At 48.1% G+C, this 20,371-nt stretch overlaps 2 protein-coding genes across 2 annotated transcripts; both read left to right on the top strand.

Annotated features, from left to right (window-relative positions):
* Nucleotides 1-3,798, top strand: SCN4B (sodium voltage-gated channel beta subunit 4). The gene is made up of 5 exons (XM_050911069.1): nt 1-55; nt 2,208-2,374; nt 2,684-2,894; nt 3,146-3,290; nt 3,738-3,798. The coding sequence occupies exons 1-5, from the start codon at nt 1-3 to the stop codon at nt 3,796-3,798; spliced, it is 639 nt and encodes a 212-aa protein (XP_050767026.1).
* A 2,255-nt stretch (nt 3,799-6,053) lies between these two features.
* LOC127025755 (myelin protein zero-like protein 3) lies at nt 6,054-14,322 on the top strand. Its single transcript, XM_050910839.1, has 6 exons — nt 6,054-6,126; nt 7,386-7,552; nt 8,578-8,788; nt 9,447-9,612; nt 10,470-10,533; nt 13,130-14,322. The coding sequence occupies exons 1-6, from the start codon at nt 6,054-6,056 to the stop codon at nt 13,154-13,156; spliced, it is 708 nt and encodes a 235-aa protein (XP_050766796.1). The 3' UTR covers nt 13,157-14,322.
* The last annotated feature ends 6,049 nt before the right edge of the window (nt 14,323-20,371 follow it).

Raw genomic sequence — 20,371 nt, 5'->3', positions numbered from 1 at the left:
ATGCATGGCCCCAGCTGGCTGGGTGCTGTGCTCTTCCTTGGGGTACAGCTCCGAGGTAAGGAAACCTGGTACTGTCTGGCCTCAGTTTCCATCTTGACTTTCCTCTTCCGATCCCTTAATTATCGTCCTCATTAAGGCAGCGACTTTATGGGAGTCTCAGATACTTGTGGGCGATTGCTGCGACTCTTTCGGTCCGGGGTGCACTGCAAGTGACACGAAGTGATTGAGTTTCTTCGACAAACAGGTTTAGGTGTGTTCAAGCGGAAGAAGAACACTGATCTCATTCTGAGCTCTGGTTACACATCTTTTCCCTCTCCTGCCAGGAATCTGGACTTTACTCCTAGATGTTTTTTTCACTATCTTTGTTACTAGACAATCAGAGATTGTTAAGCAGCACTGGGTTTGGATCCATTACACAGCAACGATTCCAGACTGACAATAAACTTGCTTGAATTTTCAGTGGTTTATATCAATATAGCTGGAATCTGAGAACATCATGTCCTTTCCCAAATGCATCAGCAAACGGATATGCTCGGTAATCTGTCTTGAAAAAAGTATTTTACGCTTATTTCCCACAGTTGTTCTTTTAAAGGAGTTTAAAATGAAAAGATTTGACACGGAATCTTCGGATGAGAAACATGATCTCCGCCAATGAAGGTTTTCAAATGTGAACACCTTCAATGTTTTGGCATTTCAAATATTTTCTCCTTTGAGAAAAGAAATTATTTGGCAAGGAAGTCTTTGGTCATAAATTATTTTCAAATACAGGAAATGTATGGACTGTCTTTGTTATGAAGCCGTATTTTACAACCCTAGATAAGCTTTTTTTTGCTTGAATCACACGGGGGTGAGTTAACTCATCTTCCGAAAGTGACAGGAAATTACTAATATTTTCTTTTTCTGCTGGGTTAGTTTGACCAGTGAGGAAAAGGAAACTAATGGGAGCACATGATCAGGAACAGGGAGGACTGTCCCTTTCAGCGGCAGCAAGATTTTTAGCTCAGCACTGCTGTTTTGTGGAAACTAACCCACTAACTCAGAGAGCTAAAGCGGTCAGGCAAGCAGCACAGCGATTGCGGGGAAAAAAGTGAGAACTTACAGCACCACCGTTTTGGTAGCACCCATCTGCCAGAGCGACTGAGCTCAGTCTGGAATGGCAGGGCAAGCCAGAGGACAACTAGGGCTCAGGTGTGAGAGACATCTTCACCAGCAACCCTTCGCTTTTCCTATTTTTCATTTTTCTTCTTTCTGTGTCTCGATGATCTCTCTCTTGCTGATTGTCTCTCTTTCAGGGTAGCATCGAGTTAGCGATGCTAACATTTTTAAAGCGGCAGCTGTAGTGGTTTGGTTAACAGAGGATGTTTCTTTGACAAACAAATGCTTACAGATTTATACCTTGAGGATTTCCTGTACAGTTCCTCAGCCTGACTACATTTGACTGTAGTTGTCCAGCTGGGCTATTAACCTTCTGACAAGCACTTCTGACATCAATAAGAGCAGTTTTCACCATGGTATGCACGACGCTTAGGCTGATAATACAAAGTGTATAAAGGAAGGTTCTAGCATGGAAAATAGCACTTGTTTATTGCTTGAAAGGGCAGGACTGCTTTTCTGAAGAAATCTGCTTGGGGAACTGAGTGCAGAGTGTAATCACTTGTGAAAACGTGACCAGGACAAGCACATGAAAAGTAATATGGTATCTTTAGTGCCAGTTAGAAGCAAGTGTATATTTAAGGAGGGGTGGCATTTACAACAGCACTGCACCTCCTAGATTGCAAGTTTGCTCATGCCTGAAGAGAGATTTCCCCGCAAAACAAAGTCTATTGTCCTTACAGGCAAGTCCTTCTCAGCGGTCCTTTCTCAACCACTTACCAGATCTGTAAGTGTTTAACTGTGCAGCCACAAAACTTCAAAGCAAGCACTGTACCCGCAGTTCAGATGAATGCAAACTCCCTTGAAACCAGGACTGTGCAGCTTGCACACCAACTGACAAAATCCATGAAGCACAGGGGATCTCTTGGATTCTGCATACGCAGGATCGCCTCCCTCGGTAATTACATCTGCGTGCTTGTGACTGTCAGGTTAAACATTGACAGGGATAGATAAGGCAGGCTCCTGCATAGACTAAATGCAGATAAGGAAAAGTGATGAGCTTAATCCTAGACAGTAGTTTTCTTTACCTCTAACCCCTGCTGTTTTCCCTGCAGCACTGTGGCCCGCAGCAGCCGTGGAAGTTCACACTTCCAAGGAGGTGGACGCTGTGAACGGCACTAACCTGCGGTTAAAATGCACCTTTTCCAGCAGCAGCCCGATTAGCCAGCACCTGTCAGTGACCTGGAACTTCCAGCCCGAGGACCTGAGCTCTCATGAGCCAGTGAGTGAGACCTTTACGCTCCATTTCATTGATGCACACTTGCCCAAACAAACCAGTGCCAAGGCCCAGCACTGCGTAAGCCCAGTGACTGCAGAAATTCCAGGTGTGGGTATGGGCAAGCACAGCTGAAACGCACAAGGCACTGTCTTTTGAAATGGCCTCAGAGTTCATCTGAGAGCAACTGGGCCAACACAGCTCTCCTCAGCTTAGGCCATGTGCCTCAGCCAGTGCCACTCTGCTTTCACGTGCTGCTTCTATCGCAAAGACTGCACAGTGCGTAGGAATGACAGCTCCCTCTCTTTCTTGTAGGTATTTTATTATCTGAAGGAGCCCTACAAGCTGTCTGCTGGACGGTTTAAAGAGCGAGTGACCTGGGATGGGAATATTGAGCGTAACGACGTTTCCATCATTATCTGGAATTTGCAGCCCACTGACAACGGGACATTCACCTGCCAGGTGAAGAACCCACCAGATGTTGATGGCACAATTGGTGAAGTGCGACTCAGAGTTGTGCAGAAAGGTGAGAGGCCAAGAACCCCACCAGAGCTCATGTGAATTTAGCCAGTGCGAAGGTTTGGCAGGTCTTCCTCCACATTTGGGAAAATACATGGAAGAAAAGGGATTCTAAAGAGAAAGCATGAGGGTAGTTAATGGATACAAGGGAAAAGGGAGCCTGAGGAAAGGTTATATTCACGGAGACAGGTTCCCAGCCTCGTACCAAGAGCCCTCTGTGTGTCCCTCTTGTTCATGTCTCTGTTTCTCTCCATGCAGTGCACTTCTCAGAAATCCACTTCCTGGCGGTGGCCATTGGGTCTGCTTGTGTTCTGATGATCATTGTGGTGACAGTTGTGATTATCTGTCGACACCATCGGAAGAAAGCACAAGAGAAGAGGATCGAGGTAGCAGACACTGAACTGTAAGGACAGAGGAGAGAGAGAAAGGCTTCTGGGAAAGTTTGTCAAATACATCTTCGTAGCTATTCTGAAACATTGGCTTGGACCCTACACTAAGCGTCTACAATGCAAAACTGCCAGCACAATTAGCAATAACTGGCTGCTTACTTGCAGTCAGAACAGCCGCAGGATGAACAATCTTTGGAGTCCTCCTTTTGCTCCTGCCCTTCACAGTGGCTCCTCACTCAGAGAAGGATCCAGCTGCTGTGGCGGTAGTTGGCAGATGATCACTCTGTTCTTTCCTCCATGAACCTGACGCTGTGGTCACCATGCGCGTAGCATGCTTATTATCATATAACTTCTTTTTATATGTTATGTATATGTAACTCAGAAGGTGACTCTGCTGCTCAGAATATCTGATGCTGATTTGGGCTTTTCTCCCTTTTTTTTTTTTCCTTTTTTTATAACAGTAGAGAAAAGGAGAATCTGAGGATTAGAGAAGAAAAGGAAGCCAGTCCATTAGAAGACTAGAAGTCTTTGATGGTATGTACAATGCAGGTATCCATTCAAACATTCTCTAATTAATGTCTCAGTGTTACTGCAGACTTTCTAAGACAGTTTTACTTAGGTATTTCACTTCTATGGCCATGGTAGCCATAAACAGAAACAACGGAGACCACAGTCACACTTTGCTCTTGAGGAGCCTTCAGAGAGACTGACAACTGAACAGGCAGGGGAGACAGAACTGCCTCTTAACTGTAGAAGAGATTTCTCCACCCCAGTGTGGAGGATCATTGGTAGGAAAGCCGTTGTTGCTGCTTTCCATGACATGCCTGCTTTGTGGATAAAGAGGAATGAATTAATTTCCTTTCACCAGTTTTGAATCTGCTTTTTGATTCATTTGATCTTTATTGTTTTAAAATAGCTACAGGAAGACTGAAACTGTTTCCAGATTTGCTGGCTTTGCTGAAACATTTCAGCATAATTTTTACGCACTCAATTTCTGAGGTCAGCAGTTGCCTCTAGTATTTTTGTTTTCAACAATAACCCTGAGTAATGAATCTGTTTTGTTTTTCTTATAATCTTTCTTCTTAGGTACTTCTAATAAAGCAGATGGTGAAAGCTTGTAATTTCGGATGTTAGAACAAAGCTGAATTACAGACGCCTCACGCTGCGAGTGTGGTATCCCTGCTCAACCTGAAATTCTTGCAAGGGAAGAGGGTGACATTAACATAAGTTGCAAATTTCCTTCACTGAAACAAAGCAGGGGAACTTGCCCCATGAACAGGGAACTTTCCTTAATCTTCACACCTGCAGAATGTGAAGAAAGCTGCTCTGAAGATGAAAAAATGCCAAAAGATTTGAACAAAATGCCAAGATAGCTGACTGAACAGAGTGTTTCAAAGTGTCTGAGCAGATGCACTCTTGCACCTTAAAAATCACAAGGTGCATATGTGTTGCCCTATTTTTCCCCCCTCAAAATCCTCTTGGACGTCACGAAAAGGAAGACTGACTACATGAGGAATCAGAGGAGCAGCCAGTTACTACAACATACTTTAAATCTCTTCGCTACTTTAAATGGGAAGTATTACAGTTCGGGAACGTATGCTGTTTCTTATTAGGGATAACGTTTACCAGTGGGTGTGCTTTTCGTATTGACCTCTTGCAGCTTCAGTAGGCTTTGTAGATACGGTAGCTGAGGGCGCTGCCTCCTGCTGCGCAGCGCGCGGCCACGCGCTTCGGCAGCCCCCCTCCTTTTCCCGCTCCCGCTCTGCCGGGTCATCCCGACGCTGACCTCCTTTCCCCTCGGCTCTCCAGCCCTGCTCCCCGCCTTCCCTCTGAGGGAGCACACCACTGCCAGGCGGGACGCTTCTTTCCCCCGCTTGGCAGCCTTACGCGCACCGTTGCAGGCGCCCCAATGCTTTGGCTGGCAGCGGCTGCTGCGGTTCAGGCTCAGAGACGGCCCTGAGCGAGCGATGCTCTGGTGGTGCGCTGTCCCGCTGCCGTCTGGTGCGGTAGCAGCGTTCAATGGCTGCTAGCACGGTGTCAGGCTTGCAACAACAGCAGCAATAATCCCACTTTCTCCGGGTGCCGTTTATTGCCCGGGCGACCACCAGCGCATCTCGCCCCTGCGTCTGATGCGCTCGCTTAGCACGTACCCTGAACTTCCATCGACTTAATCTCTCTAAGGCGAACGAAGCCCCGAATCATTGAAACGGCAGAGCTGTTACGGTATTTAACCAGCACCAAATGAAAACATCAGCCCGTTTGTTTAAAAGGTATCTTTATGATTTTATAACTCTACCTGTAATGTGCTGGCCGCATTATCTGTTTATATGTTTTCGTTTTCAATCATGTGTGTCATAAATAAAGGCGCCTTGTGGAGAGCAGTGATGGTGTTAAGAGAAGGGCTGTGACACGGGAGACGCGCAGTCCTGCTGCGCCCTCGGCACCTCAGATGAGGGGGGTTCTGCTCGGAAAAGGACCAAAAAAGGCAGCCAACTGGCTAGCCCGGGGTTTTCGGGGAGCCCTGCTGGCCGCCGGCCGCCAGGAGGGCCGGGGCCCGCTCCTCCCGGAGAGGGCAGAGAGCCGGGCCCCAGCAGGGCCGGTGTCCCGTCCCCCGTGGCGGCGCGGGGTGCGGCCCGCGGTGACCGGGCCGGACACCTTCGTTGTGCGAGGCGACCCGTCGCCATGGCGACGCGGGGCGGCCATCTTGGGGCTGCCCCCGCCCTCACCTGCGCTGCCCGCAGGTGAGCCGCCATGTTGCGGCCCTGAGCGGAGCCGGGATGCCGTGCGGCGAGGCGGTGGCGGCCGGCGGCAGCCTCGTCCTCCTTCCGCGGGGGATCCTGCTTCTGCTCGGTAACGGGGGTGCTCCGGGTGCGGGGCGTCCCGCCGCGGCGGCGGGGAGCGGCGGGTGGGACGGCACCGGCCCGGCCCGGCCCGGCCCTGCTCGCGGTGGGCCCGGCTGGAAGCCCCGCACGGGAGCCGGGCTGTGGGCGCCCGGGAGGCGGCTCCGGGGGCGGCGGCCGGCGGCCCCCGCAGCGAGGATGGTCCGCAGGGAGGTGGTGGGCTCGGAGGCTCTGGGAGCGGGGGGGGGCGGCCGGGCCTCGGCTTCGCTGTGCGGTCCCCGCGGCGAGCTCGCTGCGCGGAGCGGGTCTCTGCGCGGGGAGCGCTGGAAACGGCAGGAGAACTGGTGGTGTGCTGTGGGGTGAACGGAGTCCCTTCAGCGGGGCACGGCAAGCAGCTGGCAGCGTTCCTCACCCTGCCCTCTGCCCGCTGCTCGCACTCGAGACACGGGTACCTTTGTCCCGTCTCTGCTTGCTTTGCTAAGGTCCAACTCGAGATTTCAGGACTTCCAGTTGGTAGCAAAAGGGGTGTGTTGTCAAGACCCCTGCATTTTATATTGGTAGCTGTGGAAGAGGTGTGCAACGCCAGAAACTTGCAGGGGAACTGGCAAATCTGAATAGAGACGGCAGAGGAGTCAGCTGTGACAATTAGAGCAGAACTTCATGCGGAGTATCACCATAATAAATCTTCATAAAGCCAGGAGCAGGAGATTCGTGAAAGGGAGGATTCGAACGATGCTCCTGCTGAATGCTGGGCAGGCTGACCTCATCCCTGGCTGGAGCATCACAGCAGGCGAATGAGGCAGAAGTTATTGCACACACTGAGAGCAAGAAGTAAGAGTACCTGCTGCTGTAGGGTGACTCGTGACCTGGTGCATGTGCTGTATCGCACTGGCTGTATCGCTCTGGGGCAAGATACGCAGAGTCAGAACTGCCTTGAAGTCGTCTAAAGCTGGCACTTTGCATCTCGTCAGAGCACCAGCTGATTCGGTTTCTCAGCTCTTTATCTGCATATCTAAATATCTGTAGGGTCTTGGTGGTGTTTTCCGGATAAATACTTTAATTGGGGCTAGTTCCAATCCCACAGAGAATAGGTTAGGAAGGTTGTTTGCTTTTCTTTAAATTTCATTATGGGGGAGGTAGTCACTACTGTGCTTCAGTCTTTGGACTATGGTTGACCTGCACATGCGTCAATACCTTTGGGACATCATCGCTCCTGCGCCTCACAGATAACAGGAATGTAATCCTTGTCTTTTGTGCTTGTTCCATCAGGTGTCTGCAATGCTCTTTCCCTGGAAATTAAAGCCAGTCCTAAAGTGGGAGCTTTCGTTGGTGAACAAGTATCACTGAAATGCTCATTCAAATCCAGTTCTCCCATCACTGAGAGCCTGACGGTAGACTGGACATACCGGCCCCTCACAGGTGGTCAGATGGAGACAGTAAGTGGAACAGGGAGTCTTTTTCTAGTGGAGACTGACCAGGCCTCTGTGCATGCTGAAAATCTGATGATATTTTTTCTGTTTGCCTTGCTGTGCTGCTTCATCACTGTGGGGTTTGGGACTCTCATCGTCACCTTCTTTCCCATGTGAAATTGCTTTAGTGTTCTTTGGGCAAAAAATATTCTGTGTAAATGCATAACAGCATAATGATGATAAAGTAGATAAACTTTGGGCTTTGGCACAAGTGCTGCGTTGTACGCTGTAGCTATGTATAGAATGACTGTAAAGCATTTGATTGGTAGCTTTCTTGAAGGCAGCTGTACCCTAGTAGTTCTGTTGTGCAGTCTACTGCTGATATATCTCGGAGTGGTAAGAACATGTGTGCAATGACAGTCTGAAGACAGTGATGATGACAGCCTCTGAGGTTTGTGGGCTGCTACTTTCTGTCTTGTTGGCAGCATTTTGAAATCTGAGCATAAGTACATAAGTGGAAATCTCAGTGGAAATCTCTCATTCAAGGTGGAAACAGAAAACGCACATCTTTACAGATTATCAGTGACTTCTGCTGCCTGAAGAGTTTGAACTCTTAGGAGTGTCCTTGTATCTGGAACAAAAGGGTGCTGCTTGTTTGAAGTGAGGTCTGCTTAGTCTCTACTCATAGGACAGCAAGAGCAGAAGTGCAAGAAGCAAAAGCCGAAGAACTGCAATGTTCTGTCTTGCACGAGACAAGAAGCCTGCTCTGCTTCTGAACTGAAGACCTGCGGAAGGGAACAAGTTGGTCAGAGTGAGAGTGGTGATGGTGACATCTGAGAGCTGAGGCTGGTAGACAAAAGCGTTGGAGATCTAATGAAATGGAACTGACTCAGAATTTTAAAATTGGAACTTGAAAAGGTCTGCTGTATAAGAAGTATTCTTTCTGACTTCTTAATGTGTATTCCTTTATGTTTACAATCCAAAAAGTGGTTTACTTTGCTTTCTTAGATGAATGTTTTATTGGCGCAATTGTTGTCTTTGCCTCCTTTTAGGTTTTTCATTATCAGTCTGTTCCATACCCAACAACAGTGGGAAGGTTCAAAGACAGGATATCCTGGGTTGGGAATGTTGCCAAGGGTGACGCTTCCATTGCTATCCAAAGCCCAGTGATGAGTGACAATGGGACGTTCATCTGCAGCGTGAAGAATCCTCCTGACGTGTACCACAACATTCCCCAGACAACGCTGATAGTTACGGAGAGGGGTAAGCCTCCATTTCAATAGCATGTCCTCATCCAGGTGACACAGCTGTCTTGCAGCTTTGTCAGGATCTTAGAAGTCTGAGCATTCCATGTGGAATGGGTTCCCTGGAGTTCCACATTAGAATTTCAGCAAGAGTTACCTCAGCCCTTCTTTCTGAGCTAAATATATTGAGAACTATTGAATTTATTGGGGGCAGGAAGAGACAGAGGAAGCTGTGGTGATAATGACAGAAATCAAAAGTGTGCATTTGTTCAGGAGTTCCGATCTCCACATATTGCAGCAGTAGAACAAGTTAAACATTTAGGAAATACTGGTCTAAAAATAACTGTCACATCACACACACTGATTCTCAGTAATACTTAATTTCCTCATCTGCCCTGCCTGTGAGACCTGCCCCGAATTTGCAGCTTAGACCTGCCGGTAGAACTCTGTCGTGACCTGCCTTCCTTTGTAGTTTCTTGCGTATAAATCACCCTACTGTGTTGGATATGTGATAGGAGTCCTACAGATTCAGTGACAAGCTGTTTCAAATCTGCCAGCTCTGTGCTTTATATGAAAAGGCTAGCAACCTGTGTCCTGGATGAACGTTTGTCACAGAGACTTAAGAAAGCCGTATTTTACTACTGGTACAGCTGGGCTGCTCTTTGTCTTTCCTGCAGGCCTTTCCTTACAGCTAACTTCAGCGGTGCTGCTGTCCATTTTAGTATTTCTCCCTTCCGTCATTGTGGTCGTTCTGCTGTTGGTAAGGATGGGAAGGAAATTTGGAGTGCTAAAGGAGAAAAAAAAACCTGGCTGTAAGAAATCCTCCATCGAAGTGTCTGATGAGTAAGTTCTGGCTGGAACCTAAAGCCTGTATTTCTACTTTGGCCTGTTGACACAGGCCAAAGGACGGTTTCTCCACCATCCTTCATTATATAGCTCTCAGCGTCTGCAGTTCAGTCACTGAAATCTACTTCTCCATGAGCATAATTTAGCCAGTGGTCAGAAAGCTTTGGAAAATCCCCATGTTGGAGCATAAACTAAGTGCTGTACGTCCCCTTTTTCTGTCATTCGTATGAGGCCGTGGAACTGAAGCAGTTTAGGGTTAGACAGTCTTTCACTTCTGTAATCGGATTTATTTCCGCCTAAATCAGCAAGATATTTTGCTTACATGGGCTTTATGTGTTGCGTTTTGATATGAAGTATCCATAACAACAAAAACTGAATAATGTTAACTGGTTCCCCTGTGATGGCCTGAGCAGAGATTCCAGGTACTGAATGAGCCTTGGAGACTGAATTCCCTTCTGAACTGGAGAGGATTCTGTTCTGGAAAGGTTCAGTAGGGAGAACAATAAGGTAACACTGCTGCTGCTGGAGCCGCACCTGGTTTGCAATGAATTCAGTACTACAATTTCTTGCAGAATGGGTTTTTAATACAGTGTTCTGATTAGTGTTGTAAGATTTGCCAGCCAAATAGCAACTCTTGTTGTATTCTTCATGGCACTGAAGTGAAATGTCTGCCTTCAAAATAAGGGACTTGACATTCTTTATTCTTTTTGGTTTTGCTGTGCAGAGTCAAAGGCTTTTCATCACGATGAAAAGCCATCAATTCAGTGTGGTAGAACTAGAATTCACAGTCCATAGGAGATATTAGTATGTGTGTTGGGGGAAAAGTCCAACCTAATCCTGTGGTTTTTCTGCAGGCCTGAACATACGGAGACAGATAACTGCTTGGGGAAGCTCAGAGACTGGTGTCTGAACTGTGTGGTAAGTGAAAGCTGGTGTTTTCATAAGTGGTTTTGTCAACTTTGGTGCTCAGAGGAGGTGCTAAGAGCAGCAGGTAGAGCTTGTCATAACACCTCTGGATGTCAAAGAAGCGTCCCAAATGGCTAGGCTTACGCTCCTTGGTGTTTTCCACATGTGGGCTATAGGGGGTGAGAACTGCTGGTCATGCTGCGTTACTGGTAGGGGAAGTTGTCTGGAGATCCACCAAACTGATTTTTCATTTGACTTTATTGAAATCAAAGCTGACATTTTAAGATGAAAATCCAGAATTTTAAGTGGTAGCTACTGTGCTGTGTAGTTTCTTTAAAGGCTTTGCAAAACCAGTTTGGGGTTTGACAGTGCTACGGTGGGGAATGGAGGCAGCGATACCTCAATCCACTACGTTTCTTGCAAAGATGGTAGTGTGCAGCCTTGCCTCTTTTTTGGAGGTCTTCCTACTTACACTGTTTTCATCATAGCAGAATCCTGCTAAACTCTTGCGGTTTGTTTGTTTCTGGCTTTTTGTTTGTTCTGTTCTGTGAGGTGGTGGTTGTCTTCTAATTCTGCTTGTTCGCTTGCTACCCTATCAGCAAGCTTCTGTTAATCAGATGTGTTGTGCTAAAACTACTGAATGTTTTTGCCACCTGCTGTACTTGTTTTGTAAAATGTGCCTCTCAGTTCTGTGTGGTGCCATTAGCAGCCACAGCCGTAAGTGTGGCACATTCCAGAGTAAGCTCACTAATATGCCTCATTTGAGAGTGTTTTCATTTTTTTCTCCGATGTCCTATGGAGCAAGCTTACCTCAGATGCACCTTTACATCTTTTATACACGGTCAGGAAGTATGTTAAGGAGGATTTAAATATGTGTTGCTTGATTCACTATTCTAATGCCAGCGATTTAAAATGTACTAAACGCATGAGTCAGGTGTGTGCTGATGGTTTCTGCCCTTTATTAGATACAGAATGAAAAAGGAGCAATTACGCAAGTTGCATATGAATTATTTACAGTTCTACGTAAGACACAGCAGTTACAACACAGCAGTATCGGGAACAAGAGTTCTGAGAGGTGCAGAAGGCAGAAAATGCTCTATGCAAAAGGCAGAGTTGCCATGGGAGATGGAAAGGCTGTCGCAAGTGACATGCGGGGGAGCAGGGAGGCACCATTGCTTTACTGCAGGTGAAGAGATGGGAAAGGATGGGAGCCCCAGTTCGGTGAGACAAATGCTGGCAGGCAGCTGGAGATTTTAAAAATTGAAAAATGTCTTCTCATCCTTTGAGAGAAGGCAAATTTGAACGCTGTAATCCTGCTGCTTTCGTATTGAGTATTTTGTCATGTTTGATACTTTGCTTTCTGATATCGAAATATTTAGCTTACCAAGTCTCCTGGTTTTGGCTGGGATAGAGTTAATTTTCTTCTTAGTAGCTGGTACAGTGCTGTGTTTTGGGTTTAGTGTGAGAATACTGTTGATAACACTCTGATGTTTTAGCTGTTGCTAAGTAGCACTTAGGATAAGTCAAGGATTTTTCAGTTTCCCATGCTCTGCCAGCAAGCAGGTGTGCAAGAAGCTGGGAGGGAGCAGAGCCGGGGCAGCTGACCTGAACTAGCCGAAGGGATATTCCATACCATAGAACGTCATGCTCAGTATATAAACAGGGGGGAGCTGGCTGGGAGGGGCGGATCGCTGCTCGGGCATCGGTCAGCGGCTGGTGAGCAATTGCATTGTGCATCGCTTGTCTTTTCTTGGCTGTTATTTCTTTTTTTTTTTTGTTATATTCCTTTTCATTACAATTATTATATTATTATTCTTAGTACTGTGTTTTATTTTGCTTTAGTTATTAAACTGTTCTTATCTCAACCCACGAGTTTTACTTTTTTTTTTTTTTTTCCCTCCTCCCCACCCCACTGGGAGGGTGGAAGGGGAGGCGGCTGCATGGTGCATAGTTGCTGGCTGGGGTTAAACCACGACACCAAGTCTCTGAACATCCTGTCTCACTCACTTTAATGATTCTACATTTTTGAGCTTTCTGTCATGTACTTTTTCATGCTTAATATGTTACCAAATAATTAAAATTGCAAAGCCAGTGAAAATCTGTTTGGACTTAAAATGGCTGGAAAGTTGGTGAGATTTCCCTCATAGAGCTGTTACGTTTGAGCTTCTTTCAAGTTGAGAGCTGCAGAGCTGGATTGTGGGGATGCCATCAAATGATTACTGTGGTTAGAACAATAGACGATGGGGATCTGAAAGTATGTGGTTGGTGGCAGCTGAAAACAACTTGTGCTGCTCCGGACCTTCTCTGTAGGGATTGGTGGTGCTTTTTAAGAAGATGACTGTCTTTTGCTTGAGCTTGAGCTGCTACTTCTCTTAAAACACACTTCATGTGTTGGTTATACAGTGGGAATTCGTCTGTGTATCTGTGATAAACAGATTTCGCTGCAAGGACTTAGATGATTACAAGTCCTTATTTAAGCACAGCAGCATTTTGGAAAGCATTTAAGCTCTTGTCAGAAGCCTAGCAGACTCAAAATTTTGTTGAACTCCTAACTTGGTTCATGTCTTCATACATAGTCTCAATTTCTCTCTCTCTACTCCCTGTTTAGGACACGGATGAGGAAGACCCGTACTGATGAAAGACTAAAGCAATGGACAAAGAACAAAATTACAGCAGTGAAAATCATGGCTAGATAGGTACGAAGGCTGCTGGATAACCAGTGCAGATCGAAGGACCTGCTCTAATCTTGGTAGATTGGAAGAATAATGCCGATGGGATAATTCACTTTTATTTAAGCACAAAACAGTGATTTTTGAAATCTTTGTAATTTATTGGAGAAGAAAAAAACAAAAAAATCTCTTAACCTCACTTCTCCAGTGCCTACAGAAACCTCAGTGCCTAGAGCTGTACAGCCTGTTTCCTACCAGCAGTCTGACAATGCATGTTTCTTAGTTTACTTGCAAATTTGTTTCCTTTATTATTGGTGACATCCCTCCTTTCCTGTGCCCTTGAGTACGAATTGCCCGAAGCACCGGCTACTCCAGCCTGACATCAGCTCTCTAACGTGATCATCGTTGGGCATTGACAACGTTTTCTTCTCAATTTTTTTGGAACGTATTTGCTAAGGACTTAAAATGGTTTGATTAAGTTGGTATATGGCATCCTTTGTCTTGGAGCGAAGAGAGCTTCCTGCTTTTTAGCTATTTCTTGGTTTAATCTGCCACTTAATTACAGATCACCATTTTGTTCCTACTGTTTTCTGATTCTATTTGTAAGTCACCAACTGCACAGTACTGTTACCTTACATTGTTGAGTTTTATCTTTCCTTTTTTTTTATTAATTGTCCAACAGCTGCATTACTAGGTACATCTCCTTCTACTTGTCGAAGTGAAGCACAATTCATATAAAACTAATTTTTTTAAAATCAGAAATGCAAATGGGGACTCTGTATCTGGGGAAACATAACCCCATCTACCTCAACCATTGACTCAAGCAGTGTCCAAAGGAATGTTCCGTGTTCAGAAGAACAGTCACGTTCCTCCTCTCTTCCTCTAGATACCATTTTAGGCAAACAGATAAACATGCGTCATTACTGCCCGGTAAGAGAGAGTACTTTCTCTTTCACCAACCTTGTCCAATAATGGATGGCAGAGAGCAGTGGAATTCATGTCTGCTCAATACCTAAACAGCTGCTGTTTTCCGCTTCCTTTTTGTATGCGGCATCGGTCAAATAGTCTCCTTTTACATACGTGTTATAAGTTTGACTTTGATGTGCCATTACCAATAAATTGCTTTGTTTCATTCTGGGCTGTGGATTTCTTTGTTTGGCTAAACATAGTTGAACTCATAAAACTGTCATCCTGAGTTGTTGCTTAGCTATAGAAATTGTGATATGATGATGGGCAAAGGTGTTTAGGGAACAGATTTAACTCAAAATGGAACACGTACCGAGTCCCCCTTTAGCAGCTCTGTGATGGCTGCCAGTTACAGGTATGTCGAAATTCCTGACTGCAGAGCAGGTTAGCTGTAGATCTGTGTCTCCAGATAAAGCAATATATTTGTCTCCTGTCTACTATAAAGTAATATTTAAAAAGCTTGTGCTTCCTGATGATACAATGCCTCTCCCAACCAAAACTTTCCTGAGAAAGGATGTTGGTGGCATATGCAGCCTAGAGGAAGTGGCTTTGTTGTTCCACTTTCAGCAATAGTACATCACTCAAGTTCTTTGTGGAAATGAATGACTCTTTTTTTTCTGCAAAATGATTGCCTTCAACTGCGACTCCTTTGCAAACGGTGGGCAAATCTTTCTGGTGCAAAGCTAAATCGCCACCTTGAAGCTAATAGCATTCTGGATTGTGAATGATGTTGAGCATGAATAAGACTTAACCTTCTCTTCCTTTGCTAGCTGTATGGAAGTTGCTCTGTGTACCGTTAAAACCACTGATACTAGGGTAGAGAACGGTGATTGCTGTGGTACTCCAGAGGAAGAGGAAGGATGAAAATACGCTTTCAAAGTGGCTGGGGGGCGCGGGGTGTGCCAGCTGAAAGCAGTCCAGGCTGGGTAGCTTGTATGTGCTTCAAAAGGGAGCAGCTGACTGCGCTGTGAAAAGCATGTTGACAGCGGCCCTTCTGCCCGTAAGATGCCTGCTAACCTGTGGCCCCTGACGGCACCAGGAGGAAGGCTCAGCCGAGTTACTCGGTGTCGCTTGCTGCTGATACCTCGCCAGGACAAGATCCAGTCTGCAGGAGTGGTGGTTCTTTAACCAGCTCTGATCCCCACAAACAAACCAGGAGGGAGCACAGGCTGCAAAAGGGTTGCTTGCCGAGAATCTCTCCGTTCTTGACTTCTCACACAATGACTGATCAGAGCAGTCTGCTGCGATGGAAGGACCGGGACTGAGCCACGTCTTGTACCAGTGAAGCGTCTTCTCCTTCTGAAGCTGCGTGCCCGTCATCTGCTCTCGGGCATACGCATCTATAGTTCTTCTCACCTCTTCTGCATTCTGATTTGTCAGTACCTCACTCTAGCTCTTAACTTCCTCTTGCAAGTTGACAGTGACCACCAAACTGAACCCAAAATAAGAGGCTCGAAACCAAAGACTGGTAAGTAAGACAAATCTCTCACACGTACGACCTCAAGACGATTTAGCAACTTATTCTTTCAGATACTCCAAATTAGTCACTGAAGAGCCCTTTGTGCAAGAGACAAGTTGACTGCCCCAAGCCACACTGGGTGAGTATTTTTTGCCATAATATTTACTTTTTTTTGTTTGTTTTTCCTGAAAAGAGAACTAGGGAAACATAGGAGTGCTGAGGATTCAGATACCACGTGCAAAAGTAGGAAAATGCGAAGGCAGTATGGTATCTGTATTTTTTTCCCCGATCTGTTTAGTAAAGGCAGTTATCGTGCAGAAGGATTTGGATATGTCAGCACCGTAATCTACATAACAGCCTGGGTGAGTGGGTGCTGTCTTCAGCTGGCGCACGCACAGCACCCACTTGCTGGTGCGTGTTGCAGAGGGAGACCCTGCAAAAATATGTTCCCAGACAGGACCAGAATTTATTCTGAGAAATAGGGTAATAAGTCCAGGAAGGATTTGATGGCAAATAAGGACCAGAGCCTCAGTAGCTCAGCTACAGAGAACTTTGGAAGTTCTGAGTGTAGATATCCCAGTATGCAGGCTTCTGTGTGCTGAGGACTTTTTTTTTAAGCTGGTTCCTATTTGGGGTCCTGCATGGGGGTGGTCCTGGGAGGGTGTAGCTCTGCTTGAGTGCTATAGCTTTTGGCAGTATAGCTGGAAAGTAGGATGCTTTGGCCTGCCTGCACTGAGAGATGCTGCACCAGCCGAGAGCTTTGGAGCTGAGCATGAATTTTGCTGTGTTTGTAGGTCGCGTGTGCACAAGCGCAGGTTGCACAGCAGACTGTGTCACGGCAGAGCTGCAAACAGCGCAGCCAAACCACACAGCTCTCCCCTCCACCTCCAAAAACCCAGCCCCCAAATGGGTCATGTTTTTTGAAAGGCAGATTTGAGAGAATTCCAGAAGGCTTGCTGCCACTTTTCAGGATTTTGTCTGTGGAGAGGGGAGGGCGATGAAGGGCAGAGGTGGTTTTACATCACTGACTGCAGGCAAGAACACCGTGCACTGACTGGAAAGCTGTGGTGACTGTTCTCAGCCTAGAACAGACCCGTGGGTCCCCCAGCAGCTAATTTTGGGCCTGTAATCCCTGTCTGAGCCTGTCTTAGGGTGTTTCTCATCTTCCTTTGCTGAGAAAAATGCATTTGGAAAGAAAAAGGAACTAGCAAATGTGTCTGGCCATGTAAAGAGATGGAAGCTTTCTTCAGGGATGAGCAGTGGCGGGGAGGGGGCCTTCCCCACTCCCTGCTCACGCTCTGCGGAGCCGCAGTAGCAGTTCCTGCCGCTCCACAGTGCGTGCACGGAGCTGGCGTGTCCCCTCTCACCTCCCTGCTGCCCTTCACCCTGGCGTTACGGTCACCATCGTTTCCGCATGCAGTGCCAAGGATGTGGGCGCTGCCCCGGGAAACTTGGTATCCCAGGACCGCAGATCTGTCGCTGTGGCTTTCTGGTCCACAGCACTGAAGGGAACCATGGATCTCTGAGAGCAATAAGAATAATGGCAGATGTTTGCCTTACATATTTACTCCAGCTCCTTTCATGGCTGTTTCTTGGGGAGAAATATCGGGGACCTTTTCCCCTTCCAAGGCTTACTGAAGCTGCTCTAGAGATCCTCTGACTTGCACAATGGAGGAAAAACGAGAGAAGCTAGCAAGGTTTCAGAGATGATTCAGCTCTTGTGGTCTTTCTGTTTCTGCAGTAAAAACGCATGTATTGGAAAACATGTGCTGGTAATGGCAGCCCCAAATTCCATTGTTATATGCAGGTTCTCCAAGCGGGAGGGCTTCTCTCAGTAACTTTTTGCCCTTAAATATGTTTATCATTTTTGAATGGGCATAGCTTTGAATGACGGAGCAGAGACACAGCAAGCAGGGTACTGGCTTTTGCCTTCCTGTGATCCACACGTGAACGCTGGCTGGCATGTTCCTGATGATGACAGCCAGTCCTTCCTCGGGCTGCAGGATATGTCTACAACGCGTAGAAAGGAGATGTCGGCTTTATTTTGAGAGATGTGCAGCAGGTCAAACTGAATACAGTGGCCAAACATGGCACTGTCTGAACAGACCCTGAAGGGTTCCAGCAGAAGTTCTCACCATGTGCAGCACCCTGGAGCAAGGGGTTTATTTCTAGAGTAAGGGGTCTGTGTTTTTAGGACCAAACTTCTCCGAGTGTGTAGTAGAAAAAACATCCCATTGCTTTCTGAGCAGAGTTAACATCTATGAACATCTCGGTTCAGACGCTAGACACTCGACCCCCAAACCACCGGAAAGATGCATTACTTAAGGGAAAATGAAAAGGTGTTTCAGGCTGAGCCCTCCCCCCTGCTCGCTCGCTCTTCCTTTCCAGGGCTCAGAGCAGTCTCAAACCAGAGATGTATCTGATGTCTGTGCTTCACTGAATTTCAGGCTCCCAGCTGGGATAGGGGCTAACTTGAGAGGCTGAACATCCAGGCAGCAAAGATCGTGTCCCTCTCCGAAGAACTGAAGGACCTCTTTTTCTGACGTTGGGGTTCAGGTCGGTTGCAAGTTGTTGGTGTCCTGCCCCAGGGGAGACTGATGCACGCGTCACCTCTGCTGTTCTTTTTAGAATAAGATGAAGGTGTTGCTGAGCCTGACTCTGGTGCTGACATGGCTGGGTAAGCTGTAAGTCATTCTGGTGGTTTTATTTACCTTGCCTGCTTTCCCCTCTGCCTTTGGTGAAAGGCCCATCGGTTCCTCTCGGGGTTTTGCAGGCGCACGGAGCTGGCAGCAGTAAGTGGGCTCCTGGGTACCAGTAACTTCTCCAGTCTCTGGGTGCTGCACATTCCCTTCCTGCAGACTCGCATATATACAGGCTTCAAATTGCAACGGCATCCCTGGATGGAGTCCTGTACTTATTTTGCCAGGCTCCAAGGCTTTGAAAGAAGTAGAACTGCTTTGCCAAGTCTAAATACAGGGAAAGGTTTCCAAGGTATTGATTTTGGCTCTGCTGGAGGCAACTGGCTCCCTTGGTCTTCGCTGGCAAGTATTTGTCATTTTCAGCTCCACAGCTGGTCAAGACCAAAAGAAACCTGTTTAGGAAGCTGTAGCACTTTGCATTTATTATTTACAGGGCATCAGACAAGCACTTGGTGCTTTGCCAGGGCCCAGCCCTCAGTGGCTTGTGGACAGAGCAAGCAGAGTGGCTAAGACACCAGGAAAAGCCTACCTGTCTGAGCAGCTCCCCACTGAATCAGCTCACCTAGTGCTTGACAAACAAGCGCCAGAGCCTCAGCCGCTCTTCTTGCTAGGTTTTGCCAGTGCAGACTCTGGGGCATGCAGGGTTTCTCTTGACGAGCTCCAGGGACGTTTTCTGCCCCACTTGTTTCCCCTTCCTGCCGCACGCTTTGCAGCCCGCCGTGTCAGCAGCTGCTTCGTGCTGGTTATGTGAGCTCGGTGCTCTTTGATGCTCCTGTTTTGGTTTTTTTTTTCCCCACTGTCCGGCTTCTCCAGAAAGCCTAAGCAGTAGTTATGTGGCCAGACAAGTCCGAGCCCAGGTCAGGAGCCTGTGAGCAAGGGGTAAGGAAGCCAAATGGGCAGGTTGTGAAAGAGGAACTGAAATTCATGTGAAGCGGTTGAATTGCCCCTGGCCTGGTGTAGGTGAGAGCGGCACTGGTTCTCCCAGCCGGTGACTCACGGGAACAACCCTGCAGGAGCTGCAGGCTCTGGCTCGGAGACGCAGAGGGCTGGGGTTGTGCTTCCCCACTTCCCTTCTGCGTGGCTTGTTCGGCGAGCGCAGCAGCCCTTGCTCTGGCGGCTGGGAGGATGTGCTGCCCCGCATCCCAGGCACGCCAGAAGCAGGGGTCAGGGAGAGGCTTTGCCCGCACAGGGAGCAGGGCCTCCCCGTTGCGCTCCGGACTGGTCAGTGCCGTTAGCCCCAGGCTTATCTGGAGAGGAGATATCTATGGGGACAGGCAGGCTGCAGCTGGCCGTCCTCCCTGGACTCATCCTGCTGTCCTTGTCCCTGGCAGAGCGATGCAGCGGGTCGGCTGGCTGGGTGTTCACGGAGCCTCAGCTTCGAGCCAGCGCTGGGGACTCTGTCCTGCTGCAGTGCCTCTTCCTAGACCCGGTGGCCGCCAAGGGCTGGACGATGGCCAAAGTGGACTGGCTGCGCGTGGCAGGAGCCAGCCCGCAGAAGGTGGGTCGGGACCAGGGGGTGGGCGGTGGAGCAGTGCGGGGGGGCAGGTGGCAGGGGAGGGCGAGCGAGGCAGCCTTGCTGCTCTCAGGAGGCGGCGGGGAAGCCCATCTGCCTGGCCCAGGCCACGAGAGGAGGAAGGTTCCCCCGTGTGACAGCGGGACACCTCCACTGCTCCCCGCGGCCCCGCACCGCAGGGGAACCGCAGCGCTGGGGGCTGCGTCCTGCGGTTTCCCAAGAGAGCGTGGGAGTGAGCTGGGCTCTCGTGCACGGTGGGCGCTCCACGGGGAGAGGGAGAGAGCGCGGATCTGGGGGTTCTTGAGCAGGGAAGGCACACAGGGCAGTGCCCTTCCGCTGGGCTCCTTTCACCTGATGCTCTCTGTGCCCTGGCAGGAGGAGATGGTGTTTTATTACTACAGCAACCGTAGCATCCCTGTGGGCCGTTTCCGGGACCGGGCGCAATGGCAAGGGGACATCTCCCGCTGGGATGGCTCTATCCAGCTGCAGGACGTACAGGTGAACGACAGCGGCACGTACGTGTGCGAGATCCGGCTGCTTCAGC

Source organism: Gymnogyps californianus, chromosome 25 (assembly GCF_018139145.2).
Source record: "Gymnogyps californianus isolate 813 chromosome 25, ASM1813914v2, whole genome shotgun sequence".
Classification (NCBI taxonomy): Eukaryota; Metazoa; Chordata; class Aves; order Accipitriformes; family Cathartidae; genus Gymnogyps; species Gymnogyps californianus.
The sequence above is the reverse complement of the archived record's forward strand: the minus strand, read 5'-3'. Positions and strand labels throughout refer to the sequence as shown.